Source organism: Trichosurus vulpecula, chromosome 4 (genome assembly GCF_011100635.1).
Source record: "Trichosurus vulpecula isolate mTriVul1 chromosome 4, mTriVul1.pri, whole genome shotgun sequence".
In the NCBI taxonomy this organism is placed as follows: Eukaryota; Metazoa; Chordata; class Mammalia; order Diprotodontia; family Phalangeridae; genus Trichosurus; species Trichosurus vulpecula.
Genome location: NC_050576.1, coordinates 67,736,403 through 67,760,517, shown reverse-complemented (window position 1 = coordinate 67,760,517; position 24,115 = coordinate 67,736,403). Strand labels below are relative to the sequence as shown.

At 41.5% G+C, this 24,115-nt stretch overlaps 1 protein-coding gene, 1 long non-coding RNA gene and 9 other non-coding genes across 11 annotated transcripts; 10 read left to right on the top strand and 1 right to left on the bottom strand.

The window, feature by feature from the left end:
* Window positions 1–7,373: 7,373 nt before the first annotated feature.
* ZBTB37 (zinc finger and BTB domain containing 37) lies at window positions 7,374–16,808 on the bottom strand. The gene is made up of 3 exons (XM_036756628.1): window positions 15,871–16,808; window positions 14,229–14,328; window positions 7,374–8,304 (listed from the first exon to the last, which is right to left on the bottom strand). The coding sequence occupies exons 1-3, from the start codon at window positions 16,791–16,793 to the stop codon at window positions 7,816–7,818; spliced, it is 1,512 nt and encodes a 503-aa protein (XP_036612523.1). The 5' UTR covers window positions 16,794–16,808; the 3' UTR covers window positions 7,374–7,815.
* Window positions 16,809–19,337: 2,529 nt separating this feature from the next.
* LOC118849314 lies at window positions 19,338–19,413 on the top strand. The gene has a single exon (XR_005010362.1). It is a non-coding gene; the product is annotated as a small nucleolar RNA SNORD74 (small nucleolar RNA).
* Window positions 19,414–20,144: 731 nt separating this feature from the next.
* Window positions 20,145–24,098, top strand: LOC118849140. The gene is made up of 10 exons (XR_005010286.1): window positions 20,145–20,485; window positions 20,745–20,776; window positions 21,003–21,028; window positions 21,667–21,705; window positions 22,127–22,170; window positions 22,761–22,838; window positions 23,167–23,196; window positions 23,528–23,567; window positions 23,771–23,820; window positions 24,010–24,098. It is a non-coding gene; the product is annotated as an uncharacterized LOC118849140 (long non-coding RNA).
* Window positions 20,315–20,377, top strand: LOC118849343. Its single transcript, XR_005010392.1, has one exon. It is a non-coding gene; the product is annotated as a small nucleolar RNA SNORD75 (small nucleolar RNA).
* LOC118849340 lies at window positions 20,851–20,921 on the top strand. The gene has a single exon (XR_005010389.1). It is a non-coding gene; the product is annotated as a small nucleolar RNA SNORD77 (small nucleolar RNA).
* Window positions 21,532–21,594, top strand: LOC118849315. Its single transcript, XR_005010363.1, has one exon. It is a non-coding gene; the product is annotated as a small nucleolar RNA SNORD44 (small nucleolar RNA).
* Window positions 21,990–22,054, top strand: LOC118849341. The gene has a single exon (XR_005010390.1). It is a non-coding gene; the product is annotated as a small nucleolar RNA SNORD78 (small nucleolar RNA).
* Window positions 22,604–22,684, top strand: LOC118849300. The gene has a single exon (XR_005010346.1). It is a non-coding gene; the product is annotated as a small nucleolar RNA SNORD79 (small nucleolar RNA).
* Window positions 22,895–22,977, top strand: LOC118849317. The gene has a single exon (XR_005010365.1). It is a non-coding gene; the product is annotated as a small nucleolar RNA snR60/Z15/Z230/Z193/J17 (small nucleolar RNA).
* On the top strand, window positions 23,250–23,329 carry LOC118849313. The gene has a single exon (XR_005010361.1). It is a non-coding gene; the product is annotated as a small nucleolar RNA SNORD47 (small nucleolar RNA).
* Window positions 23,623–23,701, top strand: LOC118849312. The gene has a single exon (XR_005010359.1). It is a non-coding gene; the product is annotated as a small nucleolar RNA SNORD47 (small nucleolar RNA).
* Window positions 24,099–24,115: the final 17 nt, after the last annotated feature.

The following is a 24,115-nucleotide window of genomic DNA, read 5'->3' as shown; positions in this document are numbered from 1 at the left end:
ATAATATAATCACTACTGTACTTTCAACTACTAACATCTGTGCAAATCCCAAAATGCTACCTAATTCCCCATGAATCCATTGTACAGTAAACTGTTATGTACATAAGCATGTTGCCAGCAATAAACATCCCTCCTTTTAATTTAACAGTCAACTTTGGCTCCTTGACATGGATTCAGAGGCCAAGGAACAAAAGGCTCAAAAGCTGAGAAAGCTTCTACCAAGATCATGTTCCTTAATCTCAGTGTGACGGCTTTGGCAGTTGGAGCCACCAGCCTCTTGTAGGGACAATTATACTAAATGGACTTTGTTTCTTTGATGGGAAAGAGGTGGCCTCAAAAAACTGATGTTTTATTATATGCACTTAAAGCAGATCTTAATGTAGGCCCCAAGATTTAAATTCCATTGAAAGAGATCACTGTGATCATGAACTATTCCATCTCATCCCACCACGTCACAGCTTTCAGTTGAGGTGTTAGCATTTGTCACTAGAATGGGAGAAATTATATTGTGTGTGTGTGTGTATGTGTGTATACATACATATATACACACACACACACGCTTGAGAGAGATGAAAAGTGGCTATCTGAATCAGGGGCCTCTGCGCAGGCTGATTTAGGGGCTGCATGGAAACTCTTCTTGATAAGAGTATTTCAGAGAATGGTTTTAGAAGCTGTGATGGAGCCAGGCATTCTTTCCAAAAGGAGCCTGTTCTTTGACTCTCACCTGAGTCAGTGGATTTTAGGTGACCCGACTCCTTCAAAGGCTGTGTCAGTCTGTGGCACTCTTGGTAGTGTTAAGAATTTCATCCAATCAACACCAGCACCAAAAATAGCTCCAGTCTTTCTCTGCCTTCTTTGAGGATGAACAACTTTGTGCTACAAGCAACTAAACTTGCATCACTGCCATAGAGTAGATCAATTTATAGCCTTGGAAAGACTTATTATCACCTCAAAAGACTGACTCACCTGACAAAGAGTCACGCAAATCCAGATGGTATCTTAATTTTTGCCAAAAACTATTTGTATTTATGCTTTGAAATGCCTGAAACTAGAGCTTGGAGGGCAGTAGCCTGGTATATTCTTAAATTTCTCAACATGATGAAGGAAATGAAAAGCCAGTTAGGTAACCACTGGCTTTCCTATGAGAGGGCTACAAGGCAGCTAGGTTTCTCAAGCTTGCTTTGCCAAAGTACCCAACCATGCTGCCACTTCAAATCACCTGCAACAATGGATCATACTCAGCATGGTTGAGTTCTGAGCTCCTTTCAAGACCTCAGCTGCTAGAGTCTAAAAGGGTGCCTCTGTGATGGCAGGGGCGGGCAGTGTACCTAGAGACATAAAAGAGGTTCTGCAATCTTTCCTAAATGCTAGCACCAGGATTATTCTGGTTTGGTGATTAGAGGATACAGTTTTTGAATTAGCTAGGTATTAATAATAACAATTTAAAAACTGAATGTCTCATCTTGAGAATAAAGTTGACTGTGCTGCTTTAAGAATATCTCCCAAGATTCAGTCTCATTTATCCCTTTGGGTTGCCACTCTGGAGTGGCACCCATATGGATGTTCCTAAGTGTGTGCAGGAGGCTGCCTGGGATGAGCCACTGGTCCATCATAAGTGAGTGGATTCAGATCACTCACTGGAATTACATAAAAGGTCAAAAGAAAAGTTGTCAGATGAACAAGAAAGTTAAGGAGAGAAAATGAGAAAGCAAAAGAAAGGAAAAAAAAATGATGACTTGAAAGAGAAAGTAAGGAAAAAAATAAGTTTACAAAATTATTCCGGAAAACCAAACGTATAAATGAGATTAAAATTTGGGTTTTTAAATCTTTTAAAGGTTGAAAATTTGTAATTAAAGAAAATTATCATTCTTGAGACTAGTTTTCTTTTGAAGGGAAGCCCCCAAGAAGGACAGATTTTAGTTATCAATTGGTTTTGTCTAACCTAATTTCTTTAAGAAGGATAAAAACCTAGGTAAACTTGAAATGCAACACTGAATAAGCTTCCTGCCTATTTAAGTACAATTGCTCTTAGACCAGAGTAGATTCCACAGTGACTTAGTTTGAATAAATATTCTGGAATCTTGGAGACAAATGCCCATTCAATAGAGGAGGATTAAGAAAGAGTACATACTGGATATAGTGAACAGGCCCACAAATCTCTATCCTGGAAGAAGGCATACTTAAGAAAAAATGCTAGATCAATATATGCACTACACAAAACTAGGGCTCTCAGCTATATTTTGAGCTAAACTTGCTAACTTCACAAAGTAACACATAAAAGTCTATCGGTACAGCTCAGAGAATCTTGCCCGTATACATTCTTTAACTCAAGATTCTACATATAACCTTGAAGGATGGACAAGAAAGCTTTCCCCACCAAGGAATTCTATTTCTCATAATCTTCTATTTCCAATATCTTTCCATGTCCAAGCGCAGCCACTCCTAGTGCACAGAAGCTACTAGAACACTGAGAACCACAGTTCACAATGAAATAGATGATGGACAAACATACATTCAGGAAAGAAATAAATTACAAGAAAGCAACTTGTTCACAGTTGGAAGGAGGATGATTCTAAGAGAAACTTAAAATTCAACAATCCTTAACAATAAGTATTTAAACATACACTCACACACACATTCTCATGCATACAAAATTATGAAGAAATCTGGCTTAATTTTCAGTTATTTCAATTGAAACAGACTATGCTTATTTGGGGAAAATGCTAATACCAGAAAAAGGGGATGGTGGTCTCTGAAAAAAAGTACTTGGTACTACAGTCCAAACACACTTTCTCCAGCAGGACTAATTCTGCTATCTGTTTCCAGTAAATTCACAGGAACTTCTGGTACAAAATCTCACAAAAGGGGTATAGAGAGACAGAGAGATAGACAGAGAAAGAGAGAGAGAGAGCAAGAGAGAGAGAGAGAGAGAGAGAGAGAGAGAGAGAGAGAGAGAGAGAGAGTGTGTGTGTGTGTGTGTGTGTGTGTGTGTGTGTGTATACACATACGTATATATGCATATACAGGCACACACCTTTCTGCTTTTGCGGTTATTCTTAAAAAGATTTTAAGGCTTACTTTTACCTTATATTATATGGAAACTATTTTAAGAGAGCCACATTATCATGCCTGTTACTAATCAATGAATTACCATAATTTCAAGAACGAGGCAAATCATGAGGTTCAGTTCTAAGGGTTTTTTCCCCCTAAAGCCCTTAGTATCTGGGGGAAGCAGTACAAAAGAGGTAAAGAGAGAAAGGAGTCTGCAAGAGAGACAAATAAAAAACAAAAACTTTTTAAAGGAACTGGTGATTTATTGCTATATAGCTCAAACTCCCCAACCTATATTTTACAGAGACAAGATAACAGCAATGGTAAATCTTGGGAGAATTCTTTTAAACCAAACCATAGCTCCAGGGGAAGTACTTTGCTAATGATTTTGCCTTCATCACTTCCCTGACTCAATCATTTATTAAAATAGATCTGTTTTTCCAAACCTAGAATGCCCCAGGAAAATACATCCTTGGCACTTTCCATTCTCTTCCAATCTTTGAAGTGGCAGAGGCTAGTCTTTGTACAGTTTGGTGCACAAATAAATTAAATGCATTGCATAATTGTAAATAGATTCAACTCAGTTGAAAGGAAGATTTGGTAATTAGGTTCCACTGAGGGTGATGTGATGGCTACTGCATATTAAGTTGCTGGGCTGTTCATCATCCCTCAAAATCTGTTAACTTCTTTTCAAGTCAAGCCTCCTCTTCCCACATGTGCATTTCTGAAATAACATCTTCAAATCTGTTGCCTAATCAAAATGTGGCCTTTATACTATGATGAGAAAGTAATGGAATTCTTCCCCAACCAAAGCTGGTATAGCCAGACTGAAGCTTTCAGCAGTTATACCACTTTATTACCCCATCATTCTCCCTCCTATCAGAGCACTATCCACCAATGCATTCTAGTTTTCAACTACTGCCATAAAGAGAAAATGCTTCTATTTTTACTGCCAATACCATCTTTGGAAAGCCCCATTTCACAAAAGCAGGGAAGATACTAATAATCAAAACAAAATTAAAAAGAAACAAAAAAGCCTTCCTCCATCTCCTACCTCCTTTTCTCTCCAATCTTGTCATACTAGCTTCTCCTAGAAGATTAAGAGACATAACTCACCCCTTTGATGAGTTGGTCTTGGAAGGTTTATGATGTACACGAAATGAAACTCAAGACATGATAAATTCAACTGAGGTCAGAGGTAAGTATGATTCTGAGTAAAGAGAAAACAAAACATTAGAGTCTTTTGAGTAGAGAGAGAATAAAGCATTAGTCTTTGTGCCCAGTTATAACTGTACATGTAGATAGTAAATTTATACTTTCATTCAGGTGATAGGTAAGAATTCAGTAGAATGAAAGTTCCATCTCAGAACATAGAGATGACAGCTGCCATCTTTGTTTTCTTGCCAAGAACAGAAGCAGCTTCTATGCTAAAGTACCACTTACTGAACATGAAATGAGATCATACCTAGTGCCCATCATTTTATACAAAACTGACAAAGTTACACTAGTACGAGCTAAATGATCTTTTAAAAAAAAATTTAGCCCTTAGTGCCAACCCAGTTTCATTTTCCCAGGGGACACATACGGTGGTTCAAATTTGGCTGTCAGTGGTTCAGTTCAAATTGAGTCAAATAAAGAGTCCATTCTGGACATATTTAAGAGGCATTCTTCATACACACACAGACACACATACACATTCAGCAGATGTCGAAAGAATATTACTAATTCCTATTCTAATGACCTTACAGTGACTTTAACTATGAACTAGGGCAACGTCACAGTGAGACCTGAATAAGAATTTTGGGCAGTTATAAAGAGTAAATCTTTTCTAAGGAAAGATAAAAAACAAATAAAAAAAAACAATAACTGCTCTCTCAAGCCTTATTTTGATTTAAAACTAGCTTAGGCAAGGATTTCATGAGTGTTATGGTCCTGACTAGGCCAACTAAGAGGAAAGAACCAGCATAGAGAATTGTGCTGATAAGTGTTGGATAATTGGGATTTTCCTCTATTCACAGTATCAACACAGTAAAAACCTGTGAAAAGTCAAATAAAGGAAAAAAAGAGACTAAACCTCACCACACACTCATGGTCTTCCTATATGAATAATGTTGTCCATACTTCATTGGAGCCCTCTGTTGCTATACCTGGATGGAATTAACTACATTGGCTAGGAGAACTTTTTTCTTTTATAGCAGTTACTTAACTTCATCTTTACATTTTGGTAATGGTATAAAAGCTATACTTTCTTATTTAAAATTGTCTAAGTAATTAACAAAGCAACAAAGTATTTCCCGGCACACTTTCTCTTATGAGCAGAATAGACTTAAATTTTCTTCTTCCTTTTTGGTAGGTTTAAAAGCTATGTCTAAAGCAGCATCTTCTGGACTTCTCCCCCCTTTTCCTCCCACTCAAATATGGCAAAATCTGTCCAAGCCCCTCTTTTATCAGTGACCGATGAAAAACTCCTCTAAGGGTCCCGGTCTAACCTGAACTCCCTCTTGGCTTGGCCACGAAACACTGACAATCCTTAGATGGCCACTGAAGAGAGGTCTCACCACATTGCATTGCTGCCCCATTCAACAGTGGGATGCCACAGTCCATAGTTCTAAAAACAAAATGCAGCTCCTGAAAAGGAACCACCTGCCCCTGAGCAGACTCTGAAGCAGGCTCTGCCCTTTATGGGCAGGCTCTCATTACATGATAGCATCATACCACTCGAAGAAACTGTGCCTTCCTGGGCCCCTCCAAAAAATGTAATGATCTCTCTTGGAGGAGGGAGTACGGTAGGGCACCCATAATTTATTGAACAAATAACACAATTTACTTTTCAACAGTGACCTTTTGTACTCCAACTTCTTGTTTTCAGAAAAATATCCTTCTTCTCTGCCCACCTTTCCATAGATCACAACATGTTCTCAGAAGGGGAAGAGGGCCTGACCAGCGTGCTCACAATCAGTTCACCTGCACTAGCACAACTAACATCCAATGTTATTTTTTCACTTTTATGTGCCTCTGCACCAAAGCAATCTCTTAAACCACTGCAGATTTTAGATACTTTAAAGCAACTCAACAAAAAATCAGTAACTTTTCCAACAATGAGGGAGGCCAGAGATTTTTCTCTTCTATTTGCACTTGGGTCTGAAAGCAGTTATCTACTACTTACCTGCATGCCTTAGTATTCAAAAAAATCCTACCATAGGCACAAGCCTAATTCCTTCCCCTTCCCAGTCAGGGCAGGGGTCATGCAGGTCTGCTTAGCTCTCTCCACGATTTTCAACTTGAGAGAACCTCATTAATACCTAAAAATGCCAAAGAGGCCCGGTGAATATTGCTGAATCTTGAGAAGGAACGAGAGAACAAACATGATCAAAACTGACCCCCTGTTCATTTGCTGCAACAAATGGGACTTCATGTTGAGCATTCGTGATGATGCTCTGTGTAAATGCCCTGTTGGGTACTATTTAAAAAGCAATACTCTCGAACAAACACTAATTTACTGAGGGGTTTTTGTGAATTGGCAGACTGGAGACATAGGAATTAGTGAGGTTCTTCAAATGAGCAGGAAATATAAGCTATTATATTTGTAGGAGTGAACTAAATTATGGTTGCGATAGGAATAACAGCTTTATATTTCCTGAATCACGATGCTGTTGTAACACAAATTTTTTTTTAAAACTTCGTATAAAATTTATCAAACTTATCAAACATGGAGATATATGGATTTAAAAACACAACCCAGCATCACTTCACTGGGAAGTGACATTTTTGATGTACAATATTGCTGTTATATAAGACCAGGAGCCAAAGAGGCCTGACAAGACTTTGGTGGTCAGCCTCCAGCTCATTAATCCATCTGGGCCAGAGCCACTGCCTAATGCTTAGAGATGTAGAAAGCACTGTCGTGTGTCCCCAGTCCCAGTTAAGAAGTCGCAATGTGGTCCTGTGCTAGTCCACATTTACAGACACACAACGTTTCCCCTCCTCCCCATCTCCCTCACCACACACCTAATCCCCCAAATGCAGCATTGTCTAATGCAAACCTCATAGCTGCTAACTTAACTTTTGGTACCCTATGGTGCTTACAGTTGTATTGCCTACTAGAATACTGCTGCAAGAGGTTGCCTACGTGAAGCAATCAGGCAAGAAGCCAGTTACCTGGATGGGGCAAACAGAAAGCCCCCAATCACATTCTGTTGAAAAGAAACTTGAGAACAATAAGGACCACCAGAACTATTCTTTTTTCTTTGACCGTGAAAACAGTAATAACTGGCAGGGGAGGTAGAGGAGTAAGGCCCTGTCCTTACTACCTCTTCCTCCTCCTCCTCCTCTCCTGTAGCTGATCCAGACGACGGAAGCCTGAATGCTGTGCTTGCTGGAGCTGGGACATTACAGCCACCAAGGTCAGTCACCTGGACCAATTCACAGAGTTGAAACCATGGTTGGTAACTAAATGACAGTTTATCCTGGATTTTCTTAAAAAATTTTTCTTAAAAAAATTAACAAACCAAAGCTGTTGATCCCTGAATCAGAAAGCTGTTTTGCTTAATTATTTTCTGAGGTGTGAAGTGGGGGAAGGGAAGGAAAGAGCCTTGAGTTTTTTTGTGTACTTTGTTAATCCTCTAGTTTGGCAACATCTTGGGAGCTTCTTCCTGTCTAGTGAGGTGGCATTTTGTGAATCCAAGAACCAGCCCTTGGCCCAGATGCTGGCTGCTTATGGCCCAGAAGGGGGCAGAGGACCCTCCCCCTTTCCCCTGCCATCTTTCAATCAGGCCCAGTGGTGGATACAGATCCCTGTGCAGTCTCCCCAGGGGCAACTGTCTCTTCCTGTGGGGGTGATTCTTCCTCAGCCTGTCCCCGGGATGTGACTGTTGTCTCAGGGGAGATGCTATGAGGCCCTTCTAGAGGCATACAGCCTGGGTGATTCTTGCGAAAGTGCTGGTTCAGGATGGCCTGGAAGGGGAAGCTTTTGCCACAAACGTGACAGTGGAAGGGTTTGTTGCCTGTGTGTTTGCGGATGTGATACTCCAGCTGATCTTTGCGGGTATACTTCTTGCCACACATACGGCAGACAAAAGGTGTGATCCCCATGTGTAGGCGCATATGGCGATCCAGGCTGCCTTTCTGGTTGAAGGATTTGGCGCAGTAGATGCAAGTGAGGCGGGGATTGTATCGGAACCACCTCTCAGATACTTCTTGTTCACGAAGATATTCTACATAACCACTTACTCCGATCATTGCTGACTCTTCAACCTGTACCAAGAGTAGCAATACACAAGCACATAAAATATCAAATACAAGTAAATCTAAGTATGTTATTTTTTAAAAATCTACTATATGCCTATGTGGTCTTAGGCAATTTAACCTCTCTGGGCCTGAATTTTATCATCTGTAACACTGGTACACTACCTGACACTTGTATTCTACCTAAAGAACTTGCTGGAAGATCAAAAGAAATATCTGGGGATGAGGAATAAGGTTAAGAACCAAATGACTGCTGGAATTACTATAAATAAGAAAAAACTTTTACAGACACTTACATTTTTAAGTACAGAAATAAAATGAAAAAATATTGGTAGTATTCTGTTTTATTAAAGTCCTGTTCCCATCGATGCATTATTATGTTGTGGAATTCTTAAATCTCTGACAGATCCTACATCAGCTGCTTGAGTAGTTGTTTTTCATTTTTGAAGAGGACCAATGACATCATGGGTGATGTCTTGACTTACATGTGAAATGGATTTAAGTGATACAGAACTGCACAAAGTCTTACTTAGTCTCACTCTCTCTTCCAGAGTTACTGAAGTCCAGTGGCAAACTAAAGTCAAGATGACTGGCAATAGCCTGGGATGCAGTGGAGGACCTTGGTGTCTTCAATGTCTGATCAAATTCTAAGCATTTCACAGCGCCTGCTTCAATTGCCTTCATGGTCACTGTGACCAACTGTTTTCATCTGCCCATTCCATCAGAGGTGGGGTGGGGGAAAAGGGTTGAGGGAAGTCTTCACATGCTTGGGGTAGACAGCCCCCCTAACCTGCTGAGTTTTTGGCCCACAGCTTGGTTTAGCCCATCTGCCAAGATGGGGTACATGGATGTCCAAGGACTAGCACCTCTGCTGTGAGGGCTTGCCGAGCCCTTTTCAGGGGCTCATCCACCTTTGGTGTCTACCTATCACCCAACACTCACTTGTGGCTCCAAGAAGCTGTAGCACACACATCGACCACACCATGGTAAGCCATCTTCTTGGCAGATGGGCTAAAACCAGGTTGACGTCAAATATTTGAGCACGGGACTGGGGAAGGATGAATGTCATTCAAGAACCAGCCTCAGAAAGGACTGATAGCAGTTTGGCTGCAGGGAGACTTATTTTTCAAACACGGCAACTCTTACAGATGGTCAACTAAATTGTAGAGGAAGAACCCACACTAATGAAATCACAGGTCCTATGAAGTATTCTGCTCCATTATCACATAAGAGCAAGAAAGTTAAAGGTGACTTTCTGGTTGATAGACAAACTAGATGCTTCTAAAGCACCTTTTGGATAGACTACCTTATAACTAAACAACTAAACAACCTCTTCTTATTCACCAGACTCACAAGCAATGTTGAACTGGTGAGGTCCTTCTGATCCATCTACATAAATCAAATACCAAAACAACAAACTGTGTGAACACTAAGTAGTCATTTAAAAACAAGAAAGACACAAAATAGGATTAATCTTGAGGACACAAAGGAATTAGATTTATCCTGTGTAGTTCATACAATCATAGATTTAGAGCCAGAAAGGGCATTAGTGGCCAATGAGTCTAACACTCTTATCTTTCAGATGAGAAAACTGAGACTCGAAAAGGTTAAGTGACTTGCTAGGGTCACACAGGTAGTGTCTAAGCTATCATTTAAACTTAGGTTTTCTTGATTCTAAATCCATTGATCATGCTGCTTCTCAGAGGCCAAAACTAGCGCCAATAAGTAGAAATTAAAAGGAGACATATTTCAGCTCAATTTAAGTTGGACTAGGTGATTGCTAAGGAGTTTTCTAACTGAAAGCCTCTATAAAAGCTTAAGTTGCAGGCAGTAACATTCTTAGTGACTTTTCAACATACTATTAACATTTTATACGTATCTCACAGACAGGTGGCTGATCTAACACCTTAGAGCAAACTAGCAGAAAAGCTAGAAAGAGAACCTAGACTGAAATATGAATCTAGTGTCCTATACATTTATTAGTTTTATGAAAAGTTCATTGGAAGTAATCAATATATAATACTTATTGAGTTCTCATAATTCACTTAGTATATAATTCACAGAAGAATTAAGAGGAAGGGGAGCAGTTTATGAAATCAAGAGTTGAAGAGTGACTAAAGTTTTAGAGCATCATTATTTTGTTTTAGATTAAGTCTGAACAATTTAGTAATGTGAATGAAAGATTACAACTTAGTTGGTCAACAAAATCTCATTTCCCCAATATGATATATCAAATCTAACACTCTAAGTATGGTCTTCAAAGACTTTCTCTACCTGGTGTTGGCTGGATGAATATTAGATTAAAAGTCATCTGGTCCAGTTTGTCAGTTTCATTTAAAGACTTCTGTGGTTGAGAATGTCATCATCAACCAAGTAGTATTTATTGAGTACCTACTATAGACTCAGTACTATGGAAAACACAGACATGTCAAGAGGGCAGGATGGTCCAATGGAAAGAGTACTGGACTGAGAACGAATTTGTCTAGATTCACATTCTTGCTTGTCTCAGACTACTAGTGTAACTCCGGAATAGTCACTTAATCTCTGCTAGGCCTCCCTTTCTTTAGGACAAGTTCCTCTAAGATCTCTTCCAGCTCTACAACCGTGACCCTTACTGGGGAGATGGGACTAACACACATAAAGTAACAGCAAACAATACAACATAAAAGTACTAAGTTGTGTAACAAAATCTTTGTAAGGTAGGTGTTCAGAGAAAAGGGGGCTCAGTGATGGCTTAATTAATAACAATTCATATGTAGATATAAAGATATAGATACCTATATATTTATCTCTATATATGTAATTTTTTAAGGTTAACAAGGCCTCTCCCTCACTGCCTTTGACATAGGGAGTGTAAGGATTCTTATTCACCAGCAGTCAAAGGCAAATCTGACTGTGGAGTTCACTGCTTTTTCCACTGCCATCCATTCTCTACATTTAGGGAAGAATTAGTGGAGGAAGTATGCCTTGAGCTGGGGGCATAAAGAGAAGAGCAAGAGAGAATATTTTGAAGTTAGGAGCAAGCTAAGTGTTTCTCAGAGAATGAAAAGATTAACCTATCTGAAATTGCTGAGGAGAACTAAAAAGAGAGGGTAAACCAAATTACATGAGAACCTGAAGCCAGCGAAATTTAAATTTGTTTTGGTAGAAAATGGGAAGTTACTGAAGGTTTTTGAGTCAGTAGAGTGACCTAAGTATAGTTTGTTCTAGTATTCTATCACTCTTAGGGTCAAATACCCCCTCACTAAACCCAGATAAACTGTTTTGGAGACTGCTAGGTAGCTCGGTGGATAGAGTGCTGGGTTTGGAGTCAGAAAGACCTGAATTCAAATCTGGCCTTAAACACTTACTAGCTGTATGATCTTGGGTAAGTTACTTAACCTCTGTTGGTCTTAATCCATTAGAGAAGGAAATGGTAAACCACTCTAATATCTTTGCCAAGAAAATCCCATGGATAGTATGGTTCATGAGTCAGACATGACTCTTTTTGGGCAGCTAGGTGGTGCCGTGCAGTGTGAGGCCTGGTGTCAGGGAGACTTCTCCTAAATTCAAACCTGGTTTGACATTTACTGGCTATGTAATCCTGGGCAAGTCACTTAACCCTGTCCGATATAAAATGAGCTGGAGAAGGAAATGGCAAATTACTCCAGTATCTTTGCCAAGAAAATCCCAAATGGGGTCATGGAGAACTAGACACAATTGAAAAACAAGTGAACAACAAACTCTGTTTTACTACAAATTTCATTTCCTTATTTGGTTTTCTGCAGAAATGGAGAAAAACAGGTGAGCAGCCTCCTCAGAATAATCCTTCATATACATATGTGCTCTCTTGAACCTTGAAACAACACTAAGACTTTTGAGACACAGTATATAAAGACCATTATTAGCAGGACTAGAAAAGTTCTAGGGTTCCTTTGTACCTGTTAACCCTATGATGTCATGAATTAAATCCTTAATTTCATTTCCAGACAGTATTGTTTATTGCTTGCTTCTTCCTAGTCTGCACCCCAGTCTGCATCTAGTCAAGAAAGTCTTCTTAATGTATTTCTATCTTTTCTCATTTTGATACTTCAGGTTAGGCTTTACGCCTGAAGCAATCAGCTTTTGCCTACTCCTTTCTTTTAAAGTGTGGTTGAAACTCTTCCATGAAGTCTTTCTTAAGCAGATGAATTCATCCTATCTTTCCCCAGCATTATGACTGTGTACATGTGGTTGAGTTGTCTCAGTTGCATTTGATTCTTTGTGACCTCTTTTTGGGGTTTTCTTGGCAAAGATACAGGAGTGGTTTGCCATTTCCTTCTCCAGCTCATTTTACAGATGAGGAACCGAGGCAAATAGGCTTAAGTGACTTGCCCAGGATCACATAGCTAGTAAGTGTCTGAGGCCAGACTTGAACTCTGGAAGATGCATGCTGGTGTGCAATTGAGTCTTTGGTCCTACTTAAGTATTCCAGTGAATTAGTTATTGTTAGTGGTCTCATCTTCCAGCAAGATGCTAATTTTATCTGCTTATTAACATCTTTATTTGCATGGCAGTCACCTTTATATAGAAATTATATCCTTCTTTAGAGGCTGGAGGAAAAAAAGATCCCCAAAGCTTTTATTTTGTGCCTCTAATTTCCTGCTGTTTTTTTCCAACTTCAGAAGAAAAAATTTTCCATGGTAATAGTGACAATTCCCTTTTAAGATACCACGAACTTAGTACAGATACAAGTATTCAAGTAACAGGCAGGCCCACTCAGCACTCACTCTAGGCAACTAAGACAGAAACTTGAAGGGCAGATGCCAATCTGCATTGGCATGTGTGGTTTCCTCACTGTGAGTTCCACATAACAAAACACAGGTCTAGTTAAAAAAAATGAGATTATAGCCAACAACTACAAATTGAACATAATATTACCAGTGTGCCAGAAGTTGATAATAACTCATGTTTATCTGGAACACTAATGCTTCTGAAAAGCATTTTCCTTACACTTCTCTAAGGTGGGCTGTCAGTGCCAATGTACAAATAAAGAACCTGAAGCTCACAGACAAGAGATGGCTTGCTCAGGATCACACAACTACTACATGCTGGGATGCAAGTGGAAACAAAGTCTCTTGATTCCAAGTCCAGCCCTCTATCCACTAGGCCATACTGCCTCTCATTTATAAGTGGTGACTAGGGCAGCTCACACAGTATCTTACATGAAATTATTTTTTAAAAAATCCTCCATTGCTTCTCTTTCTAACTAAGTGGCCAGAGAAAAATGACAGAACTGCTCAAACTTCATTATATGTCTTCACTTGGCACATGTTTTTCCAGTCCTCAGTCGGCCTACCATGTGAATACCATTTCACACATAAGCAACAAGTCCAACATATTTGCAAAGTGCTCACTAGTCAAGAAACTGAACAAGGTTCTGTGAAAATAGAAATCATAGTCCCTGTTCTCTAGGACTTTATAATTTATCAGAGGAGATAAGTCTAATACAAATAAGAATATGCAAGAATATGAATTGCAAGTACTTAATAAATGCCTTTTCATTCATTTCATTCAAATGCATAATCGATTAGAAAGGCCAACTAAGTCCTACTCTCCTTGCATGTACTTTGTCCGAAGTAGGTTTAATTTCTCCAAGGACACAAACTGTCCCAGTATTCTAAAAGAAATGCTATGTTGCATTCCTACGGCTTCTTCCCAAACTTCAACCTCCACCAAAAGAACACTTTTTTTGAGTGTTGCAGAACAAGTGTTCGGAAATAATGAGAGAACATTAAATATAATATTTAAGACTCCCTCTCTTCTCAACCTTTATTTTTCCATTAATTCAAAAACAATGGTAACCAAGACTTCCCAAGGTGATCAAAAGGGGTACAACTTAAAAAGACTATGCTGTACTTGTTGAAAGGCATTCTTAAATTTCAACAAAGTCATTCAGATCTGTCACTACATACCTGGGAGTTGGGTTGTTTAGGCTCATCCATTCTCCCAGGAGATTCGCTGCGGGCTCGGTGTCGCTCAGTCAGGGTGACAACACTGCCAGAAGGGCTAAATCTGTCGGCAGAGGAGCATAAATGGGGTAACAGAACAGTAATGTTAAAGAATGTGTGATGAGGTCATTCCCTTAGTCTATGGATAATAAAGGGGAAAGCATATGGAACAGTATGAGGATTTGCAGCATGGTAACTGAGAAATGCTCACACTGGGTCCATTTTGACTTGAAGTTAAGAAATCACATTTGGTCTAATAAATTAAAGAAAAACCATTTTGCAGAATAAGTGATCAATGGCACGTGATGACCTAATGACACTGAGGCACAATATGTAAGTAAAATGCTTATGTCATAACCACAGTACTAGAAAAACACAAAGAAATCTGTATAATGACTCAACGAACAAAACTTAAAGTTAGGGCTATGATTCTGGGCCTGTTACTTTGTCTGTGTGGACAATTACATTTTAAATTAGTAAGAGATCAAATGCCAACAAATTATATTTTCAAAAATCAGATTAGTGAATGAGTGATAGGAGCTAAGCTAACTTCTAGGTCACTTGGATTAAAACTTCAGTTACTTTTCTCACTGGCCAAACCCTGGGGGACAAGAATCGGTACAGTCAATAAAGAGTGCTACATACGATCCATAAGCCAAGGGAGAAAGGAGAGAAAACATCCAAAATGTGACCATCTGAAGAAACAAGAGGTCATTTCTGTGGCACTTATTGATCTCTGCAACTAGGTCTTAAAAGGCCAGTAACATATTTTAGATCTGCTGTTTATGCGGTCAAAATTCATTTTTTATGGACGGGAGAAAAAAATAGCAGAATATATTCTTTGGATTGAATTTAACCAATCTAAATTGTGGGGGACGATGCTTAATGTACTTTCAACTTAATTTAACACCTGTGCCCATTCCTCCTTGAAGGTATGTCCTTAGCTACTTACATAAAAGTATGTCAGAAAGAGAAAAGTAAACGAAGACAAAAAATAATGAAATGGTTAGGCCCTTGGCAGCAGTAGCCACTGATCAAGGCCAGACAGAAAATATATTCAAATGGCAAGCTGAGAAAGAAATGGAAAAATAATCCCAAAAGAACCTCCTTGGCATCACACTATTACCCACCGAGAGCCAAAGAATCACCAGGACCATACCGATGCCTCCTCTGGAGGCGGTGGCTAAAGGAAAGTGAAGCAGGGCTAAAAAGGAAAGTGAAACTCCCCCAAGCCACCTACCTGTGTGATAACATACCAAGGAAGGGAAAGGCCGCCTGGTTCCCAGCTGACGGTCAGCTCCCTGCCTCGAATCCGAGGAAGCCCTGGCAATTACTGACGCTAGTGTGGCTGCAGATGCTATTCTGATTCATGGAAGTGTCTAACTTTACCATAGTTCTCACAACACTGTGAATACTTCAGGACTAGGAGCTTCCTGCTTTAAAAAAATAAGAATGCAAGTCTTTTGGCACACCTCCAATTTCCCCAACAGAGTCAATTCTTATTTCATCTAAACAACAGGTAGGGAAGATGCTCTCTAAGGCAGAGCGATGGCCTCGATCAGTGGTACCTGAGTGACAGTCAGGAAATGCGCAAAAGAAACCTTACCTGTCCATTTCACTGCTGGTTGGCCGAGTGGCCTTGGGTGCTGAAGACCCCAAGGCATAATTCTCTTGCCCTCCTGACCCATGGCCTGTTGTATCGATCACCATGGCGGCAACCTCCTCAGCACTGCTCCCATCTTCTCCAGAGGGCTGATTCTCTGCCCCAAGCCACTCTTCCAGATTCTCAGTTTTGATCCGAACTCCTCCAAGAACTCTCACCTCATCATCACTTCGACCCCCCCGGTCAGCTACCCCAGTCTCCACGTACCACTGTCCTGCTCGGTTAATCCGAAGGATGGGCTCCCGGCTCTCCACATCGGAACTCTGCTCAATTATCTGAGGACTGGTTGATTCTTCAGGGGGACTTAGCTCCCTGATGTCCAGCACCGTGCTAACTTGGCCTCTTCGGCTCCCCTTTGGTGTATTGTGACGTGGGCTAAGGGGGCGGTTTAGATTTGGAGTGACCCTGTGAGATTCTGGGGGTCTTTCCTGGTGCTTTGTCCTTGTCTGGCCTAATTCTGCCTCAACTTCTGCTACATTAATCTTGAAATGTATACCCTCCAGGATCTGTGTACATTTGTCTATGATGTGCTGCATCTGTAGGAAACTGGCAGCTGTTAGGTAGCTGATGATATCTGCCAGTTGTAGACATATCCGCCCAGTGTAACAAAATGAAAGGAGCTGCTCAAAAACAGTAGGATTCTTGATGACTGATATGGAGACAGTGCTCATCTCGTTCAAGGACATATGGTCCCGGAAATAGGGAGAGCTGGCAGCCAACACAACTTTGTGGGCCCGAAAAGCCTGTCCTTGCACATTGACCACAATATCACACAGACGACCCTGCATACGAAGCTGGTTGAGGTGGCTCAGGACTGAGTTGCTAAAGTCAGGGATCTCCAACTGTATGTTCCCACCTTTCTCCATGATGTGCCTGATGGTACAGGCTTTCAGCCCTGCTGAAAGAGGAAATAGGAATAATGACTACCAGTCATGACTACATTCCCGGGGTGCTTTACATCACACAAGTATTTGGAAATTTTACTTCAAAATGCCTCTAGAGAAGAAAGTTACTTTCCCTGGATCTAAATGCAAAAACAGCAGTTATCAAAACATTAAGTCTACTACTCCAGGGTTTGTGGTAAGTCACCATGAAACCTGGGAAGAAACTTTGGACTTTTATTACACTACCATTAGACTTTTGTTACACTATCTTTATTAATAATTCTGTAGCTTCAACTTTGATGCAAGAGTTCAACAGAGAAAGAATAAAGCATCTAAATGTTTGACTTCTTAAATGTATACATTTTTAAGTTAATTTTTTCAAGATGAAAAAGTAGAGAAAACTTTGGGGGGGGGATGAGATACAATGAATAAGCAAGGATATACAAAAATTGGGGCAGATTCTGATTAACTAAGGTTTGTCAGGCACCTGTGAACATTTTACTGCGATCCTTACCCTATGTTAAATATTTTGTGGTATGACTAATAGCCTATTTAAAGATATGCCAGTTTTCCCAAGTAAACCAGCCAGTTCCTGAAAAAGCTGGCTTAGGACACAAAGGCAAATCTTGTTTTAGGAAAAGTGCCATAGGTAACTGGAGTACACAGTGCAGATGAAGAGAAGTATCATTATCTCCATGAGCTCTGTAAGGCTGGGCCGACTCACCCCATCAGAATTCAGACGTGGGAGTTTTTGTGGTGGGTTTATAACTTGATGAACCTTTGCCTAATCTGATTCAGAAAACTTACAAGTTTAAGATGTTGTGTTCAAACTCATTGGAAACTAAGGCTGACAGTCAAAAAGGGTTGCGCATGAGCCCCCGATGGAGCCCACTGTCTGAACACCAGTGTGCAGCTACCTACCTTCCTACCTGCTCGTGTAGTGTGTCTCGCTTCACGTACTTACTACAGTGGCTTCACCACCTTGCTCTACGTTCATTACCAAGAAAGCTCGCAGCTACCAAGGGGTGCACAGAGACATAGACATCTACGTGGTTGCCACTTCTGAAGCTTGCTGTTACACAATTTGACCCCCCTTCCTCCCAAGCCTATTTGTGTTTGTTTTTGAAACATTTAATTCAAAGAGCCCGGCCGATGCCACACGGAATTCAGACGTGTTTATTTTGGAGCCTACACCAGCGCCTTTTTCTGTGGTGGTAGTTGTTTCCTTTTTCCAGCAACTCCCAAGTGGGAAGGGAGGAATCCCCAGGAGAAAAGTCTGTCTGTCTGTCTCTGCCTTGCGTGGCTGGGGGTCCCGCGAGGCCGCGGAGTTGTGCTCAGTTTGCAGATGGGAGAAGTGGGCAAGGGGGCACTTGGGAGGTGGGCAGTTGGGGCAAGAGGGCACGGGGGCGGGTCAATCGGGGAGGGGGGCTACCCCCGGGAGGGGGCGTTCCCCCCCCCCCCCGTGGGTCCAGGGCAGGTGGGGCGGGGTGTGGCTGCGAGGGAGCGGTGCCCGCCGGCTGCCAGGGTGGGTGCGGGTCTCGGGGGTCTGGAGGGAGGGGCCCCAAGCGGGGGGGCGGGTCCACCCGCTCACAGGGCGGAGAGGAGGGGGTGGGGTGGGGCGAGAAAGGTCGCCCCGAGCTCCGGGGTCGGGCCCCCACCCCAGGGCCGGGCTGAGTGGGGGGGCACGGGGCGGGGCGGACCGGAACGGGCCAAGGAAGGGAGGGGGGAGGCCGGGAAGGAGATCTGGGGCCCGGACCCCGCCGAGGAGCAGTACCTACCTCCGGGGGTGGAAATGGGCCGGAATGGGCCGGAACACCGTCCCGGAAGTGAAACCCCCCGCCCCCTCCCCCCGAGCGGGCGACGTGCCGGAAGGAAATCACTCACCCTTACACCGCCCCCCATCCTCCTCCTCCTCCTCCTCCTCCTCCTCACTTGCCCCCTCCCCCATTACACTCCTCCCCCCTCCCCCTTCCTCTGCTCTCCGCTCCGCTTCCCAGGCCACAGCCCTGAATCACGTGCCCCCCACGAGTCCCGCCCCCCGCCGCGGGCTGGAGGAGGGGCCACGAATGCGTTTGACAGGCGGAGGCGGGGGCGGGGGGCGGGGAGGGAGGAGCAGGTGGACCAACGGAGAGGGAGGGCGAAGCTGAGGTCTTCAGTTCCCGCTCTTTGGCGGAGGCGGGGCGGGGCGGACGTCGGCGGGGGCGTCATGACGTCACGCCGCCTTTATATAAAGGGCCTCACGGCGCCCCTTCGTTCTTTCCGAGAGAGCTGGGTGTGTTTGTCGTAGGTAAGTTCGGCGGCCTCGGGTGCTGCCCAGCGTCTGTGGGCCTGACGGTTCTGTTGTCGGCCCATCCCCACCTCCGCGCGGCGAGCTAATTTTCAGCCGCGTGTTGATTAAATTTTGGAAGGCTCCGGATTGCATTCGGGGCCGCCCTGGGGAGCGAGGCTTCGGAGCCCGAAAGGCCTCCCCGGCTTGTAATGAAGTCCTGAGGCCACCATTGGGGGAGGGCGCCTGGCCTTTAGGCCTTGCTCTATGTGATGAAAGCAACGTTGGTAGGGACATCTGAGACTGCTGATGAATGCCAACGTCTCTGATGAGTAGCCTGGGCCGCGCCAGCGTGGGGTGGGGGGCTGCTGAGGGCTCGAGGAGGCACCGAGGGCAACGTGGTGCCCAAGGCCAGGGCGGCTTTGCACTAGAGGCTATTACTGTCTTTAAATTTCGCGAAATGGCCGGGTGACTGCCCGGCGCCTAGGCCTGAACGCAGGCATCACGTGCTCCTTGGCCCACGTGCTCCTTGGCCCACGTGCCCGAGCGGGAAAACCCGGCCGTTGGAGCCGGGCTGGATCGGGAGTCAGCCGAGGGCCTGAGGCCCGTGCTTACTTAATTGGCCAAGCACCTTGCGGCGGATTTTTGGACCGTGTTAAGATTCAGGCCCAGCTTCTGACTGAATTTAGGTTTAGATTGTGAGTAAAGGGAGCAGGCTGGACACGAAGTAAACACGTAGGTTTTGGCGTGGAGCATTTTTTGAAAACTAATGAGCTTTTTCACCATATTAATCTTGGATACCAGTCGGTGAATTTTTAAGACGCTCATTGCAACGGGAGGTTAAAAATATAACTCGAGAGTCAACGTTGGCGTGGGTTGGTTTCCACAAAACCTTGTTTTTGTTTGTTTTTAGGCATGGAGCTCAGAAAAGCCGAAGGAGGATGGCCCTTGCTGGCTTTAAAGGTGAGCTGTGTGGGGAAGACAGGGTTTTAAGGGAGCCTAGGGCCTGCAGTGTGGACAGCCTGAGTTGTAAAAAGTACTATTTAATTTTGGCTGTGATAACTATTGTTCAAAAATAGTGTCTGTAGTACTGTGAGGTTTGCAGAGCACTTAACAAATGTTCCAGACATTAACTCTTAGAATTAGAGTGAACAAGTCAAGCTGCGATCAGTTAATCTCGATAGTCTTAAAGCAGTAGCGTTGGATAAACAGGTCTTGGGGATTTCTAAAGCTGTTAAGCCTATGATGGTTTCAGAGTAGTGGACAGAAATCATTTCTGACAATGTTACATACTGAGGCTTTGATGTTGAGGGATAACGATTGCATTCAGCTTGGCTCTTTGCAGTGTTAAGTCTTTTTTTTCTGTATATTGCAGTTATGCATCATGGATGAAGTTGCTGTTGCTGAAGTAAGTGTTGAATATATTTCAGTTAAAATGCAGCTTTGGGAAACAGTGCTCTGCTGTTTAGCATTTGGCCCGACCTCAAAGCTGTCAAAAGCATTGAACAACTGTGCTTTAATGATGAGTTTTTATTTGCTACTCTTGATCATGAATATGATGAGAATTATTACCACCTTTGTCTTACACTGAAGCACTCAAACTATGCTAATTTGGAGATGTGTGCACAAGGAAATCGTTATTTAATGCTGCTTATTTCTCTCTCTAGGCTCCGCAGGTATTAAAATCACAGGCAAACAGGTAATCACCAAATGCCAAGTTTAAGTATTCACTGTGGTGAAAATCATTGACACTTAAATGATACAGTAAAACAGATACTATGATGGTTGCATAGTTCAGCAGATAGAATAGTGAAGAATGCTTAACCTTATTATCTGATGTGTCTGGCTTATGAGAAAATAGTTTGCTAAAATGTCCACAAAAGTCAAAGGAATGACTTTTTTTTTTTCCCTGCTTTTACCTCTAGGAACTTGACAACTGGAAATAGAAATGGTAAGGCCTGAAGCCATTCAAAGTAGATCCCAGGGGATAGTGCCATTTATGAGTAAAAGCTATTTGAGGCCTATACTAATCAAAACTTGAAAATTTGACAAGATCAACACTAGGAACTCCAGGGACACAGGTTGATAAAACAGCTTGTTTGACTTTGAATTAAAAATTGTGACCTTACTTCCTATCCTTATGGATAAGAAATTTGCACTGTAGCTTGCTCCTTCCAGGGCTTTAAGTAAGGACACTAATATAATAAACCTGAGGTTGGTTCTACCCTTGTCAGGTTTTGTGTTGGCTCTGTAAAAACTCCTGTGAGACAAATTGAGGTGGTTGATACTTTTGGCTGTTAATTAGGAAATTTGTATTGTGTTCAAGGTTAGTTCACCAGTTCAGGTTTTGCTTGTATTGGTGTACAATAAGAGTTTTTTTATGCTGTTAGATTTAATTTCCTATTACCTAGTTTCATAGCTGAATTCCAGGGAAGTTATCCAGTAGTCTCAAAGCCTGTATGATGATAAGCCAATAGACTGACTTTATCATGGAGGTCTAATTAGCTCTACCTGATTTCAGGCATTGTTTTAAACTTTCAATACTAATTCCTTTTTGACTGTTACTTAACTAAGATTGGTCTCTTTTAGGTGTCAGCTGAATCTAAGTTGCTGCAGTTGGATTATTTTGTAAGTGAATTTTAAGAGTTATCCAGGAGACAGTTATGTTGATACCAATACTAGTGCAGGAAGAATTGGTTTCAGATTCAACTTGATTAATTGTAAAAGTCCATAGGTAACTTAACCATGCTGGGATTTACTTGTAAAATGAGAATAGCTTTGTAGGTAATACCTATCCCCATGAGGATGTATGGATCACTTGAGATTTAAAGAGCCTTTTCCAAAATTTATAGCAGTATGTTCAGTTTAGATTTTGTAAGGATTTTTGGAAATAATCAACCACTTAACAGGGTTTATAATGATGTCTTCAAATGTCTGACCTGAAATCAGCATGTAGATAAATCATAGCACTGAAGTGCCCTGTAACAAATTAAGCACAACCTTTGATTCTCTGTGACAAAGTTACATTTAATGTAAACTTTTGGTTTAGGTTTCCCTGGTCTGTCCAGATTCTGTGATTATCACATGAAATGGGTAAGGACACTAAATACTGATACCTGGATAGTTTTGAGGGTCATTGGTTACATTATCCAGATTTCTTCAGGGACTCTTGTTTCCTGGTTTAAGGTTAAAAGAAAACATTAATTTGTGTGGAAGGAGCTATAGTACTTGTTTTGGCTTTACCCTAACTTCCCTTTGGTACGTAGTCTGGGCTGTAGTTGATCCATTTGTAAAATGAGTCCCTGTTTTTGTATGTGTAAAATTCCAAACCTTAAAGAAGTCGTAGTGTATGAAGTGATTTTTGAAAAAGCAAGTACCGAAGGCTTATTTCTTTTAGATGTATCAGTGACTAAGACTATTGAGTCCAAATGTAAATATTCCATTCAAGAAGGATATAAAGACCAAACCTGGTTCTGGGTTAGGCCAATCTGTAAATGTTATGGGGCTGTAGAGTTGCCTTATGATGTACTGTTGGTGATGATTTATATAGTAAAACAATGGGAATCTCTCTGAAAGAGAATGAGGATTTTCTTTTTCTGAAACAGTACTGGTTTTGAAAATGTGTATAGACTGGCTGGACAACTCAGCAAGGACTTAACTCCTTTTTTTTTTTTTTTTGGCAGATGAAAATGAATTGATCTGGGTTGCTGTTGATCAAATGGGCTTATCTGTCCTGAGCCAAAGGTGAAGATGTCGAAAAGGTGATTATAATCTAATAAAATTTCAGAAATTGCAAAGCTAAAGGGGTGTCTCAAAGCTAATACAATGATGATAACATAGTTCAGCAGATGTATGGTGGTGAACACTGGTTTTGTCTTTCGCTCCTATCTGATGTATCTGCTATTGGAGACACCAGGACTATGTTTAATACCTGTAAGTCATTGCCTTTAAGTACTTACTATGCCAAGTACCATTTTGATTTTAAGTTTTTTTATTGTGGCAGTTGTACTTTGCTGCCTGTAGTAAGTATTAGAATTAGTGTTTTTATAGTTGTTTTGCCCTCATTGTATTGTGTCTTTCTTTTTTCAGCATAAAATGTCAAGGGGTTGGAGAAAACTGGTAAGTGAAATCATTTAGTTCATCTTATTGGATATTTGAGTGTGTTTAATTGTAACCAATGATGTAAAAGATTCTGCCAAATGATGGGTTGTGATTTTACTCCTAAACCGTTCCATTTTTTTACACTGAGGTTACATTTAGATACATGAATGCAGTGGCATTATCTTAATTATTAGGAATTTTATAGTCTTGAGGTTTTGGCTATAAATGGCCTGAATGTGAGGGTATATGGGAAAGCAGCACACAACTAAGGAGAAATGACAAAATGGGGACCAAATGTCTTAAGTTTTACATTTTATACATTCTAAAGTTTTTTCATCCTTTCATATAGATTTGGCAAAAAACCCACAGGAACTTAAATACTGTCAAAGGTAAGACCTTTTTAATCTAGATTTTGCTGATTTTTTGGCGGGGTAAGAACTGATTAACCAGTGATGTTAATGATTCTGCCAAATGAAATGGCTATGATTTCACTCATAAACCGTTCCATTTTTATTCTGAGGTTATTACAAAACTAAATGTTGTTGCAGGCATTCAGAAACTTTGGATAATTTTACCTTTTTTTCCCACATAGGAATCCTTCTGATGAATCATCAGAAATAAGACTGCTGGCCCAACTTCCAAGTAAGTTGGGGTGAGGAAGAGCAAACTAATTCCCTGCCCTGCCTTTTAGAATATGATGACATCATCCTTTACTTGAACTCTCTCACTGATCAAGTGATGAGAACCTAAGGTCTGATTAGGACAAAACTGGGAATGTATCTGTTGTTTTTTTTTTTTTTAAACTAAGGGTGGCCTTTTTTGCATTTACAGGTTAGGACCTTTTTGGGGATCTGAGAAGTGGAACAAAACACCAGTATGCTTTTAAAGTGTACACAACAGAATTTTAATAAAATGATATTGTACATTAATTGCTGTC

What these genes read in the sequence shown, in the direction of transcription:
- ZBTB37 (XM_036756628.1), bottom strand. Translation starts at nt 16,793, where the DNA reads ATGGAGAAAGGTGGGAACATACAGTTGGAGATCCCTGACTTTAGCAAC. An exon ending in ACCAGCAGTGAAATGGACAG is followed by an intron (nt 14,329 to 15,870) that starts GTAAGGTTTCTT and finishes CTCTGCCGACAG; the next exon opens with ATTTAGCCCTTCTGGCAGTG. An exon ending in CTAAACAACCCAACTCCCAG is followed by an intron (nt 8,305 to 14,228) that starts GTATGTAGTGAC and finishes CTCTTGGTACAG; the next exon opens with GTTGAAGAGTCAGCAATGAT.